General features: G+C 40.4%; 1 protein-coding gene across 2 annotated transcripts in view; it reads right to left on the bottom strand.

The window, feature by feature from the left end:
• The window catches only part of LOC111969898 (cadherin-4), a 236,754-nt gene extending 233,413 nt beyond the window's left edge, over positions 1–3,341 (bottom strand). For both annotated transcript variants that reach the window (XM_023996276.2, XM_023996277.2), the window contains exons 1-2: positions 3,065–3,341; positions 716–827 (exon numbers count right to left, since the gene is read on the bottom strand). In XM_023996276.2, the coding sequence (XP_023852044.1) occupies positions 716–827; positions 3,065–3,121 (169 nt within the window). In that variant the 5' untranslated portion in view covers positions 3,122–3,341. The remainder of the gene's footprint in view (positions 1–715; positions 828–3,064) is intronic.
• Positions 3,342–13,100: the final 9,759 nt, after the last annotated feature.

Below are 13,100 nucleotides of genomic sequence, written 5' to 3'. Positions count from 1 at the left end.
ATGAGCCTGCTTTGGTAAGTCTGATGCTTAAGWGATCATTTAGGAAAGGATAAATTCAATGTTTTCAATGTGAACACTCTTTTCTGTTTGCTTGGAAATTCTGTTCATGTGATAAGAATGAATAGATTTGTATATTGCAAACCTCTTATCAAATCAGAAACAGTTATCTTTAGGGCCAGGACGATACCAGTATCGTGATATTTTTTCCATGACAAAAATGAAAACACGAAGCAAACTCTTTGGTCCTTTAAAAACCTGCTGTATGTTAAATATGGTGTGCTATATCTTGGAAAATAAAAAGATGTGACTTTGGATGACAAAATAATGATTTCTGTTTGCAACATTACAGCTGTTTTCCTAAAGACGTTAAATCTGCTTTATGATTTGTTTATGATTTATGATTTTCCTTGACACAATACTAACAAGTATTACGATGCTGGTATAGACCCGGCCCTAGTTATCATGCAGACTCAAACCACATAGTGTACATTCCAACCAACTTTAGCTGCATCAACACATGTATGCTTGTTCTGCYTGTTTCACCAGAGCTGCATGTTATACCACAGTGTACCTTCTTACGTCATGATGGAATGCTGCATATACCCCCCCCCACACACTCTATCACTCTCTGGTTGGGATCTACTGTAGCTATGGAGAAGAGGGGGACAAACAGTCAATACATGAGATCCAGCGCCACCACAACCACAGTGCTTACCTTTGAGAATGCTCTGGCCTCGCAGTAGATCTCTAGAGACAAACACTGTGTAGAAGCTCTCGGAAAAGCCTGGTCTGCATGGGGGTTTAGGTGGTTGGTCTGCCTTGGTCGCCTAGGGAGAAAACAAGACAGRCTATAAGCATTGGAGAATTGACTTGTGGCCAGAGGGTCGCAGGCTGATCTTGCAGGTGTTGAGACTGATATTGAACCTTCGGACAGATTAACGACTGGTAGGGTTGGGCGGTATACCGTATATACCGTATCCCTGGGTATTTCAAGATTTTCCAATCGTGTCAATACAATTTTTTTTAATACATTTGAATATTTGTACTTCTTAAATAAATACCTGCAGTCAACTTGTGCATTAGGTAATAGATAAAGCAGATCACGTTCATCATCTAGGCCAGCGATGACGCCTCTCATTGAGTAACTCAAATTGAAGGCCGACCGYGGTACTGCACACTGCCAATAGCAACTAAATTATCCTTAACTTCTTCTTTGAGCGATTTTAAAATAATCGGTTCAAGGACATACATCTGGTGTATTAGGAACAATTATCGTCACCATGATTGTCTTTGAAACATTTTCTTATTTACACGAATATTGACATTTTTCCATTCACTATAATTTGAGATGCCTGCAGTACCGCGGGCAGCCTTGAACTTCGAGGCTTCAATCGTTCTCCCCTGGCTTCATGAGATGAGTCACCTCTGCAGCGCAATTTATGTGAGGTGATCAAGTAGTGAAATTCACTACTAATGTTTGCCAGCTATATATTTTATAACAATTAAGTTAACTATCTAAGATGTGCCCAAAAAATTATCTCCAGCTGGGTTTTGATAACTTGCCAAAGTTAGGTAAGTGGCTAACGTTAGCTTGCTAGATCAAGCTTCTMGGTAACAGCAGCAGAATCCCTCCTGGATTAAGATACCTGATGTCTAATATTTGTTTTCTGCATTCTGCAAACTGCATTTTGAGGATAGTTGCATAACTTTGAGCTGGGTTGTCTGTTTTAGAAATAAATGTTTGAATGTGCGTGTTAGCATTTACCTAGCATCCGCTATGGAGATTCCTTAGTACTTGTTAGAATTGTGTAAGCATTCTGGTAAGTGACGTTTAAAAAAAAAAAAAAAAACTTGTGACCCTTGTGTGCAGTGRCGGTAATACAGTATATCCCGGGATGGCATAGGCACAGTATGTAGGTATATAAATCTGGATACCGCCCAACTGGTGTTGCTGATTTGCTTCAGTCCATAGCTTGCTGTTTAAATGCCAACATTTGCAAGTGAATCATCAATACCAGATACACCAGCGGGTTCATTGGACACCTTTTTTAAAATGTTGTCCATTGTAAGCTACCTTAAACCTTAATGGATTTATGGGGAAGGGGGAAAGGGAGAAGGAGGAGAGAGGGGAAGAGTAGGCCTAATCCATGTGTGTATATGATGATGATGATGATGATGATGATGATGATGATGGGCAACAGAAATATGCATATTAGATCATAGACCTACTGAGGTCATGTGCATAGTCTCAATGCAGTAAGCGTATAGTAAAAAGAGAGACAACCTATACAAAATGTCTAACTTATTGTTACAATTATCAGTATTGTGTCAGCAGTTTTCTACTCTTTCTTAGCCGTCTTCACTCTCTACTTTGCTGCAGCAAAGGTGCTATCCAGGGGACAAATTTATATCTTTCAGGCATGAGTAGAATAAAAAAAAAAATCTAACTGGCCGTCATTTCAGATAAGTTTTAAAATGTAAATGCAATCAAATTATAAGAATAGTGAATTTGATATTATATCGAGAGATAGGCTATAATATGCTATAACGAGCAATGGGCTAGTGCTGATCTAATCAAAAGAAATATGACAGTCCATATTGTAAACGGCAATGAAGTTCGTAGCCTCGTATAGCCTATATAATTTATGAAACCAAAGGCTTCGGCATCCTCTGCAATTGACATATAACACACTAGTAGACTACTGCAGTTCATTCAGTAGACTAAAGTCACCTAAATGAGTAAAAAAGGCGCTCAAAATTAATAGCCGATTGGTTTATTCAGGCACCTGTCATTCAATACGGATGTAGCTTTTCGTGACCAAACCCGAAATGACTGCTGCCTACAAAATAATTTTGAAGAATCGTTTGAAAGTATCATGACATTATACGTAATTTAAACGCATTATGTTCCCTATTGCGCAAAATTCTACTGCAAGGAAAAGTCGCTCATCGCCACAATTCAGCACCACATGCACTGCGCTGCAAAGCTCGTGTATGCCAAACGGGCACAGCAGTGCAGTAGACTACTTCTAACGTATTTCGAAAATAAATAAATATATCTTACCCAAGATGTGTCCACAAGTAAGGTGCACGTCAGTATAAGAACGGAGCCTAAATTCATCTTTGCCAGAGCGCTGTAAAATCAAGGGACAGAGATTGGCCCGACTCGCCTTCTTCGAATAAATTGTATAATTCCCGGAGCTCTCTTCTTGGATGCAGTTCTGAGCGCAATAAGAAGCTCTGTGAGAAATTGTCCCGACTTGTCTAGAGCAAAACTGCCGCTGAGGAGAGCGATGCCGATGCTGCTTCTGTTCGAAGGAGCCGCTCGCTTATTGGTTGGAAACGTCACTACAACCCATCCTACCCGAACAGAATGCACCGTAGTCTAATGTGACTGTAAAACAGGTATCAACTAGATTCAGCCGCGGGCCGATTTTTTTCTTGATTGGTGGAACATAATTACAAATAATTTGTGGACTGCAAATTGACTGCAAGAAGCCCCAACATATATAATATTTGACTAAAACATAAACATTTCAAACCTTCATTACATTTGCTTAAATGATTTGTATATGATCACGTGGTTCTCTACTACGCATGGGAATACATTTTTTTGCTCAGAAAACATTTGGCGGGGGTGCAAATAAAACCATGCCCACAGGCTGACAGTTGGGGAACACTACATTTTATCCTCTGATGTATTATAACTTGTACATGTGTACAAGGAAGACACGTCAACGAGAAATAGGCCTACCGTGTAATAAAGAATAAAGTAGCCCATAAGACTATGTATTAATTATTTGCTTTATGGAGTAATATTCTTGCTTGAAACTTCTTGGTTTGAGTGAATCCATCAACCRTTATTCTTATGTGTCCATTACCACGTGGGAGTCTATTTCACACCACAGTTACCTGCTCTTCTCTTGATATAAGGTGAAATAGAGTGAGACCCGCATTTATAAACTATTTTGTCATGACATTGTACATGTTTTACACCTAGACCAAACCACTGCAGTTGGCTATAGAATTGAACATTGAAAGAATAATAATCGTATTGTCATAGTCTCAAAACAACAGTATGGGTCAGCATGAAGACAAAGCTTAGACTACCATTTTACCTTTTTGCAAGTTCTGAAATGTTTGGTTAGAATGGGCCAGCATATGAATAATAGGCTACTGGAATTTTCCAAATCAAATCCAATTTTATTTATTACATGTGCAGAATACGCTGTTTGGGGTTTTAGGCTGGYTTTCTGTACAGCACTTTGTGGCATCAGCTGATGTAAGAAGGGCCATATAAATACATTTGGTGTAGACTCTGGTGTAGACTTTACAGTGAAACGCTTGCTTACAAACCTTTCCCAACGATGCAGAGTTTAAAAATAATACGAAATGTCATAGTAACTAATGCACAAGGAATAAAATAAAATGCACAAGAATGGAGCTATATACAGGGAGAACTAATACCAGATCAATGTGCAGAGAGGTATGAGGTACGTGAGGTAGATATGTACATGAATGCAGGGTAAAGTGACTAGGCATCCAGATATATAATAAGAGTKAAATAAAGAACAGAGTACCAGCAGCAAATGATGAGTGTGCGTGTGTGCCTGGATGTTTGTGTTGTGTAGGTATTCGTGTGTGTAGCGTGTATGTGTGTGCGTATGTACAGTGCATTCGGAAAGTATTCAGGTGTGGCATATGAAGTAGCTGATTAAACAGCATGATCATTACACAGGTGCACCTTGTGCTGGGAACAATAAAAGGCCTCTCTAAAATATGCKGTTTTGTGACACAATACAATYCKARASAWMMRRSKKSYYAMSTSRWSCKYYYSWYTTMKKWGWMAKTTTKWRMWRKKTWWSRCMKCRKRAATGTCGTTTTTGAGAATTTGGCAGTAGGTCCAACCGGCCTCACAACCGCAGACCACGTGTTACCATGTCAGCCCAGGACCTCCACATCTAGCTTCTTCACCTGRGGGATTTTCTGAGACCAGCCACCCGGACAGCTGATGAAACTGTGGGTTTGCACATCCGAATAATTTCTGCACAAACTGTCAGAAACCGTCTCAGGGAAGTTCATCTGCGTGCTCATTGTCTCACCAGGGTCTTGACCTGACTGTAGTTCGGAGTCAAAACCAACTTCAGTGGGCAAATGTTCACCTTCGTTGGCCACTGGCACGATGGAGAGGTGTGCTCTTCACGGATGAATCACGGTTTCAACAGTACCGGGCAGATGGCTGACAGAGTGTATAGCGTCGTGTGGGCGAGCGGTTTGCTGATGTCAACGTTGTGAACAGAGTGCCCCATGGTGGCGGTGAGGATATGATATGGGCAGGCATAAGCTACGTACAACAAATGCAATTGCATTTTATCGATGGCAATTCGATACAGACTGGTTTTCTGATCCACGCCCCTACCTTTTTTGTGACCAACAAATCTAATCATTCCATAGATTAGGGCCTAATMAATTTATTTCACTTGACTGATTTCCTTATATGAACTGTAACACAGTAAAGTCTTTGAAATTGTTGCATGTTGCCTTTATATTTTTGTTCAATGTAGTGTTTGAATGTGTGAGGGATTTGTGTGGGAGTGAGTGTGTGCTGTATTATGGTGTGTATATAAAGTCTAGTGAGTGTGCGTAGAGTCAGTGCAGATAGTTTGGGTACCATTAATTGACTATTTAGCAGTGTTGGCTATTTAGCAATCTTATGGCTTGGGGTAGAAGCTGTCTTGGAGTCTGTTGGTCCGTGAGCCAATGCTCCGATACCGTTTGCCGGACGGCAGCAGAGTGAASAGTCTATGGTTTGGGTGGCTGGAGTCTTTGGCATTTTTTCAAGCCTTCCTCTGACACCACCTGATATAGAGTTTCTGGATSGCAGGGAGCTCGGCCCCAGTGCAGTGGTGGTGCGTGGGTAAAATCACTGGGGAAGCCAAGCCAAGAAAAAAAAGCCATATGACAACCTATGTGTCGTGATAATTGCATTGTTTGCTTTATAACCTGTTAGTTCATATGTCCGGTGGAGTCCACAAAGCATATTGCATGTAACAAACAGTTACATGACCAACAGCATGGTCAGTTAATGTTTCCGACATTTTTGAACTACTAAACAACTATTGATTTAGAACACCGGCGAGGTACTGCAAATCCAAAAAACAAACAGGAGCTGCCTCCACTATTCCAGAACCATTTCAGCTTCAACATCATCAATTCGCCTATTCTTAGTCTGATACAGTGACGAATTAAAGATTCCAAAATCTATTTAGTCCCATCAACATAAGCTAAATACTAAATATCATAGTACTGATTTCTCTGTGTGTGTGTGCGTGTGTGTAAGTTTAAAAAAACGACATGTTGACTCATGCTAATTGTAGAGAAACGCAAATGCCATCCTCCTCCATGTTGCCGAAACGGTCTATGACTCTGCCATACAGTACACACTTTTAGTTTTTGTTGTCCTAGGCTACCTGGCTAAAATACTTGCTCGCTAGCCTAACTTCCTTCCATGGGAAATGATTAGCCAGCTAGTTAACAMTAGCCTACTACATSTAGCTWCATATTGAACTTCCATCCTCTCAGGCCAGAGGCACAATGTATGAATGTATGGTTGGATCAGAATCYCAGTTTTAATCATTGGCCAGTACTGAGAATTAAGTCCAAATCTCTATCTCCATCCATTGCTAATTTAGGAAAGGGCCAATTTTAGCTAGCTAGCTAGCTACCGGAGGAAAACAACACAACGAGATGCAACAATTCACGTMTTTTGGTCTATGCTAAGTCCTTATTGATGTGGACGCCAAGGAACAGCCCCTTRGATGTGGATGGGGGCATGCTCTCCCCTCTTTCTTCTGTAGTCCACGATCAGCTCCTTGTTCTTACTAACGTTGAGGGAGAGGCTGTTGTCCTAGCACCATACTGCTAAGTCTCTGACTTCCTCCCTGAACTCTGACTCATCGCCGTCGTTGATCAGGCCTACCACCGCCGTGTCGTCAGAAAACTGGAGGATGGTGTTCGAGTCATGTGGAGGGGACTAAGTACACACCGCTGAGCGTCCCCCGTGTTGAGGGTCAGCGTGGCGGAGGTGTCGATGCCTACCCTCACCACCAGTGGCTGACCTGTCAGGAAGTGTCAGGAAGTCCAGGATGCAGTTGCAGAGGGAGGGGTTTAGTCCCAGGTTCCCTAGCTTGGTGATGATCTTGGAGGTAACTATGGTGTTGAATTCTGAGCTGTAGTCTATGAACAGCATTCTCACAGTTATTTCCCCTCTTGCCCAGTAATCTGTAAACTGTATTTCCATATACATGCCAATTTACAAGACTAATGTCATTTCTGTAAGAATTATTGAATCACAAATGGTTCATTCTCTCTCTTTTTCTCTCTCTCTCTCTGTAGCCTATACTGCTCTTCCTTATCAGATATGGTGTTGTGATTGCTGTAGAGTAAGATGTTGATATCAATTATAAACTGGGTGGTTCGAGCSTTAAATGCTGATTGGCTGACAGCCGTGGAATATCAGATCATATACCACGGGTATGACAAAACATTTATTTTTACTGCTCTAATTACGTTGGTAACCAGTTTATAATAGCAATAAGGCACCTCGGGGGTTTGTGATATATGGCCAATATACCACAGCTAAGGGCTGTATCCAGGCACTCCGCACTGCGTCGTGCYTAAGAACAGCCCTTCTTAGCCCTGGTATATTGGCCATATACCGCACCCCCTCGGCCTTATTGCTTAAATATAACACACCTGTACAATCTGTCTCAAAATTAACAACTAGGCTAAGAATTTAGATCGGTAAAAAATAGACAATGCTGCAGTCTATCCTTCATAGTGTTATTGAGACTCATAACATAATGTAACACTGGAGACTATAGAAGGTGTTGCTAAGTTGAGCCTTAGCTTGGTCTACATTTTAATAATGCTGACATTTCATAAAGCCTATGAGGGTTCCTGGATTTCCATATCTAAGAGGTCATGACAATTTAATCCCATCAAAAGGAATATGACAGTGCAGCTGCGTCAATCATTGCAGCCCAGTTTCTGGCCCTGACACAGCGATTAACTTTGTTCCTTTATTTATGTTTTCATCAATGAGCATCCCAAAATGTGTCCAAAAATMTCCTGATAATCTGTATGTAATGATAATCTGCTGTTTGCATAGTAATACTGAAGTTGTACTGTAGTAGCCTACATTGTTGTAACATAAAGACCAGGTGCAAACACAAGTTAAACCATATGTTTATGGCTGACCAGTGGAAAGGGGTTTTGGGCACATATATTATTCCATGTTACCACAGGGCATTGTGACTTGTGTTTTCATTACTCCCAGCCAGGCATGGCAGGAAGGSTGCTCAATAACCGTTGAATGACTTAAAATCCACTGGCTTGTTCTTTAAACAATGATTTTAATAATTCACTTCATAGCTTATATCCTACTTCCACTTCCTGGACAGAACAGGACTGTTGACAGGAAACGCAACTTTGTATGAATAGAGAATGCAAACTTCTCCTCGTTTTATGTTACTTCAGATCTCCAGATAGACCCCAATTCGACGAGGTATCTACCGTAGCCTTTGGAACACTTGAATCCAAGGGTTGACTACCTTTGTATCACTTTTGTAGGCTCTAATTTCCTAGATCGTCACCACCGTCTTGAACAGTGGAGGCTGGTTGGATTAGCTCTAGGAGGACGGGCTCATTGTAATGTCTGGAATGGAATGAATCGAACGGAGTCAAGCAAGTGGTTTCTATATGTATGCTCTGTTTGATACCGTTTCATGTATTCTATTCCAGCCTTTACAATGAGCTCGTCCTCCTATAGCTCCTCCCACCAGCTCKCACTGGTCTGGAACAGCGTGTCGCGGGTCTGACATTCTCAGTGTTATGGAACCCCAGTGCACCACCTCCCTGTCAGGCCTTCTGCTGTGCCCATTATGATTTAATGGCTCTAACACAGGCCTACWGAGCTGCCAGTCTCATCCCACAGAACAAACACAATGCTATTCATGAAAAATATTGTTTTGCTGAATTACTACCCCAAAGCAGAGGCTGACTGATTCTCTGCTCAGTAAATTCCATGGCTCGGAGGTACTCTGCCAGTTTTGGAATGCAAGTAAATAATTCCACTCACTATAGAGCATTTGCCTAATAAAAATACCATCTGGGCACTTGAAGTGAATTGGTTTAAGGCCATGCTGAATTATTAAACAAATCTCACCAAATGGGTCCCAGTTCTCTTTTTAAAGGGGGAAATAAGTTACGAGCACCATACCATAGACTCTACAGACTGCTGCTGTCTCAAACAAATTTGATTCTCCAATTGTTTTTCCTAAATTGTTTCTCTGCAGAGCCTGTTCTAATACAACGAGTTGGACACACAGTTTCTCCCCTTACTCTCTGAGAATTAACTTAAAGCTTACATTTTTCTAATGACATCAGTGTGACTCCAATAGAATGAAGTGTTATGGAATAACACTTTTCAGTTTGTCATATTAGATCACTTCTCTTGATCCATTCCTGAGTAGTAACACTGTCATTACTGTTGTATTTACATGTTGTTACATAGTCATTGAGTAGTTGTATTATTATTGCACAGTAATGGAGCTTAGCTGTATTACACGAGGAATGTCAAGTTAGCAATAACACACAAATAATGGATTGAGATCTTTTGTCACGAATAGTCTGATTATCCAGTGGTGAGTGATAAACAAAAATAAGCAAAACACATTCCCTTTAAATTGAAAATAAATATACTATGAACAAAGCAATTTCACCCATGATCTGATTCTTTAATCTAACACMGACTAGATAATGTGCTATATCATTGTGCACTGTTCCGATATGCTTGGCAGACACAGTGCCTTCAGAAAGTATTCACACCCCTTGACTTTTTKCACATTTTGTTGTATTACAATGAGGGATTAAACATTATTTAATTGTCAAWTTTTTTTCAACAATCTACACAAATAAAATACACAAGTATTCAACCCCCTGAGTCAATGCATGCTAGAATCAGCTTTGGCAGCAATTACAGATGTGAGTCTTTCTGGGTAAGTCTCTTTGCAAACCTGGAATGTACAATATTTGCACATTATTATTTWAAAAATTCTTTAAGCTCTGTCAAGTTGGTTGTTGATCATTGCTAAGACAGCCATTTCCAAGTCTTGCCATAGATTTTCAAGCTGATTTTAGTACAAACTGTAACTAGGCCACTCAGGAACATTAAATGTAATCTTGGTAAGCAACTCCAGTGTATATTTGGCCTTGTGTTTTAGGTTATTGTTCTCCTGAAAGGTACATTTTTCTCCCAGTGTCTGTAGTAAAGAAGAGAACCAGGTTTTCCTCTAGGATTTTGCCTGTGTTTAGCTTTATTCCTTTTCTTTTATCCTACAACACTCCCAAGTCCTTGCCGATGACAAGTATGCCCATAACATGATGCTGCCACCACCATGCTTGAAAATATGAAGAGTGATACTTATTAATGTATTGTGTTGGATTWGCCCCAAACATTCTGCTTTTTATTCAGGACATAAAGTTAATTTCTTTGCCACATTTTTGCAGTTTTACTTTAGTTCCTTATTGCAAACAGGATGCATGTTTTTGAAATATTTATATTCTATATAGGCTTCCTTTTTTGTGAGGCATTGGAKAAATTCCCTGGTCTTCGTTGTTGATTCTTTGTTTGAAATTCACTGCTCGACTGAGGGACCTTACAATTATCTGTATGTGTGGTGTACAGAGATGAGGTAGTCATTAAAAAAGAATGTTAAACACTGTTGTTGTAAGAATCGYACCAAAATGCAGCGGGGTTTGGGTTCATCATCTTTATTTAACATGAACCGGCAAAAAACAATAAAGAAGAAAGAAATGAACGTGAAGCTATGCAGTGCTCAAGGCAACTATACAACAAACACGATCCCACAAAAACCCAGTYGGAAAAGGCTGCCTAAATATGATCCCCAATCAGAGACAACGATAGACAGCTGCCTCTGATTGTGAACCATACCAGGCCAACATAGAAATAACAAAACTAGAGTACCCACCCTAGTCACACCCCGACCTAACCCAATTTGAGAATAAAAGGCTCTCTAAGGTCAGGGCGTGACAATTATTGCACACATTGTGAGTGACTTGTTAAGCACATTTTTACTCCTGAAATGATTTAGGCTTGCCATAACAAAAGGGTTGAATACTTATTGAATCAAGACATTTCAGCTTTTCAATTTCAATTAATTTGTAAAAATGTCTTAACATATTGGGGTTATGTGTAGGTCAGTGACACAAAATCTCAACTCAAGGGGTGTAAATACTTTCTTAAGGCGCTGTATTTCAACACAACAGAGCAARCCTCTCTGTGCACAAGGCTGTCTTCTACACCCAAACAGCCAGAAGAAATCATTAGTTAATAGGTCAGTAGGGGATGAGGACCAAGAGCCGCCTGTATCTCCCTGACCTTTTGACTGCACTTTCAATATACAAGGATTGCATGATAGGCGTATAGAGCCCCTGACTGTGATGGATGACTGTGGATGTCGTTTTATTTTCATTTGAACTGCAACGTCAGGATCTACTCTGCTTAATTAACCTCTCTGTCTGTTTCCACTTCACCTCGTGTCCAAGTCACATGGAGGAAATGACTAGCGTGGCTACGGAGCCAATGTATTTCACAAAAATGCACGGTATTGTCTACGGCTGGCAAATGTCACTGGAATTGACACTTGTTTAATAGAGGTCCCTTGAGAGGATGTTGGGTATATGAGTGTGCATGTACTCATTCCATTTATGCAGACTTTGATGAAAATAAATTAATATGTTTCTTGTGATTGTCATTTTGTTATTTGGGAGTGCTGAGAAGCCTTACAGCAGCTTTAAAGGGATACTTCCACGGAGACAGATAAACTCATGGAAACCATTTTTATGTCTCTGCATCCAATATGAAGGAAATTAGAGGTAGTTTCACTAGCATTGACTAGAAGTCTAAGGTATTTACTAGCAAGCAATTGCGCTAACGCTAGTTAGCAACTTCCTTTAAACAGCAAGCAGAGACATTAAAATGGTTCATCTGAATCTGGGGAAGTAGATAAAGGACTTCATTGTCAAAATCCTGAAGTATCCCTTTAAGGCTGGCACGCATGCACCAGATGTGGATCTAGCGTTCGTCTGCCGAACGTTTAGCGCGCTGTATTTTAGGGACGAACCGCTGTAGACGTCTGACCATTTTTCACACACTTCTACATTCTAAAGAATGTTATGTTCCTTAAACTTTTTATAAAAAAGGAGCCAGGCTACTAATTGTACTGATTGTGCAATTTATGTGTGAATTATATGAATTCCTAGTCGTTTAAAAAAAATGCAAACCCAGCATTTACATGACTGCATTGTGTACTCTCATATGGGGCCATATTAATTAATAAAATATGTAATCTTGAGGGGGGTTCACTTCAATAAAGGCAGCCTCACAACTTCTCTCTGTCTCTACAAAAATGCAACATCGCACAAAACTGCAGTGTGAATAATTCAGAGGCAGAATGCATAAATAGTGGATTAGACTTGATTTAATTATGTCTGTGCGAATGCAGAGTGTGGCATTATACAAACAAACGCAGGCAACCGAAATGAAACGACTCTATGCCCAACTTGTCCGACAGAGAAGCTAAGAGCAGGACTCTGTAGAGATCATACACTACTCACAGGACCACCACCTCACACAGGGCCCCGTGGCTGGTACTMWAATTGAGTTTTATAATATAATGTTGCATTGTAATGTTATTGGAAAAGGTTGGAGGGTCAGGGATGTATGGTGTAGGCATACAGTATCTAACACCAAGCTCCAACCTGATGACTGACCTTAGCCTTACCGATGGTTGTTMCTTTGTAAAAGGCAATCAACATTATCTTGATTTAAGGATGACACTGGTATACTAATATATGGTACTCATCATCATTACCAAAGGGTCTGCTGGGTAAACATTCAGCATCCATTGGTTTTTTCTGTAGCCCAACACACAAGTATGTGGACACAAATTAGTGGATTCAGCTATTTCAGCCACACCCGTTGCTGCCAGGAGTATAAAATCGAGCACACAGCCATG

The sequence above is a fragment of the Salvelinus sp. IW2-2015 genome, linkage group LG11 (assembly GCF_002910315.2).
Source record: "Salvelinus sp. IW2-2015 linkage group LG11, ASM291031v2, whole genome shotgun sequence".
Taxonomy (NCBI): Eukaryota; Metazoa; Chordata; class Actinopteri; order Salmoniformes; family Salmonidae; genus Salvelinus; species Salvelinus sp. IW2-2015.
This window is presented reverse-complemented; position numbering and strand designations above follow the sequence as displayed.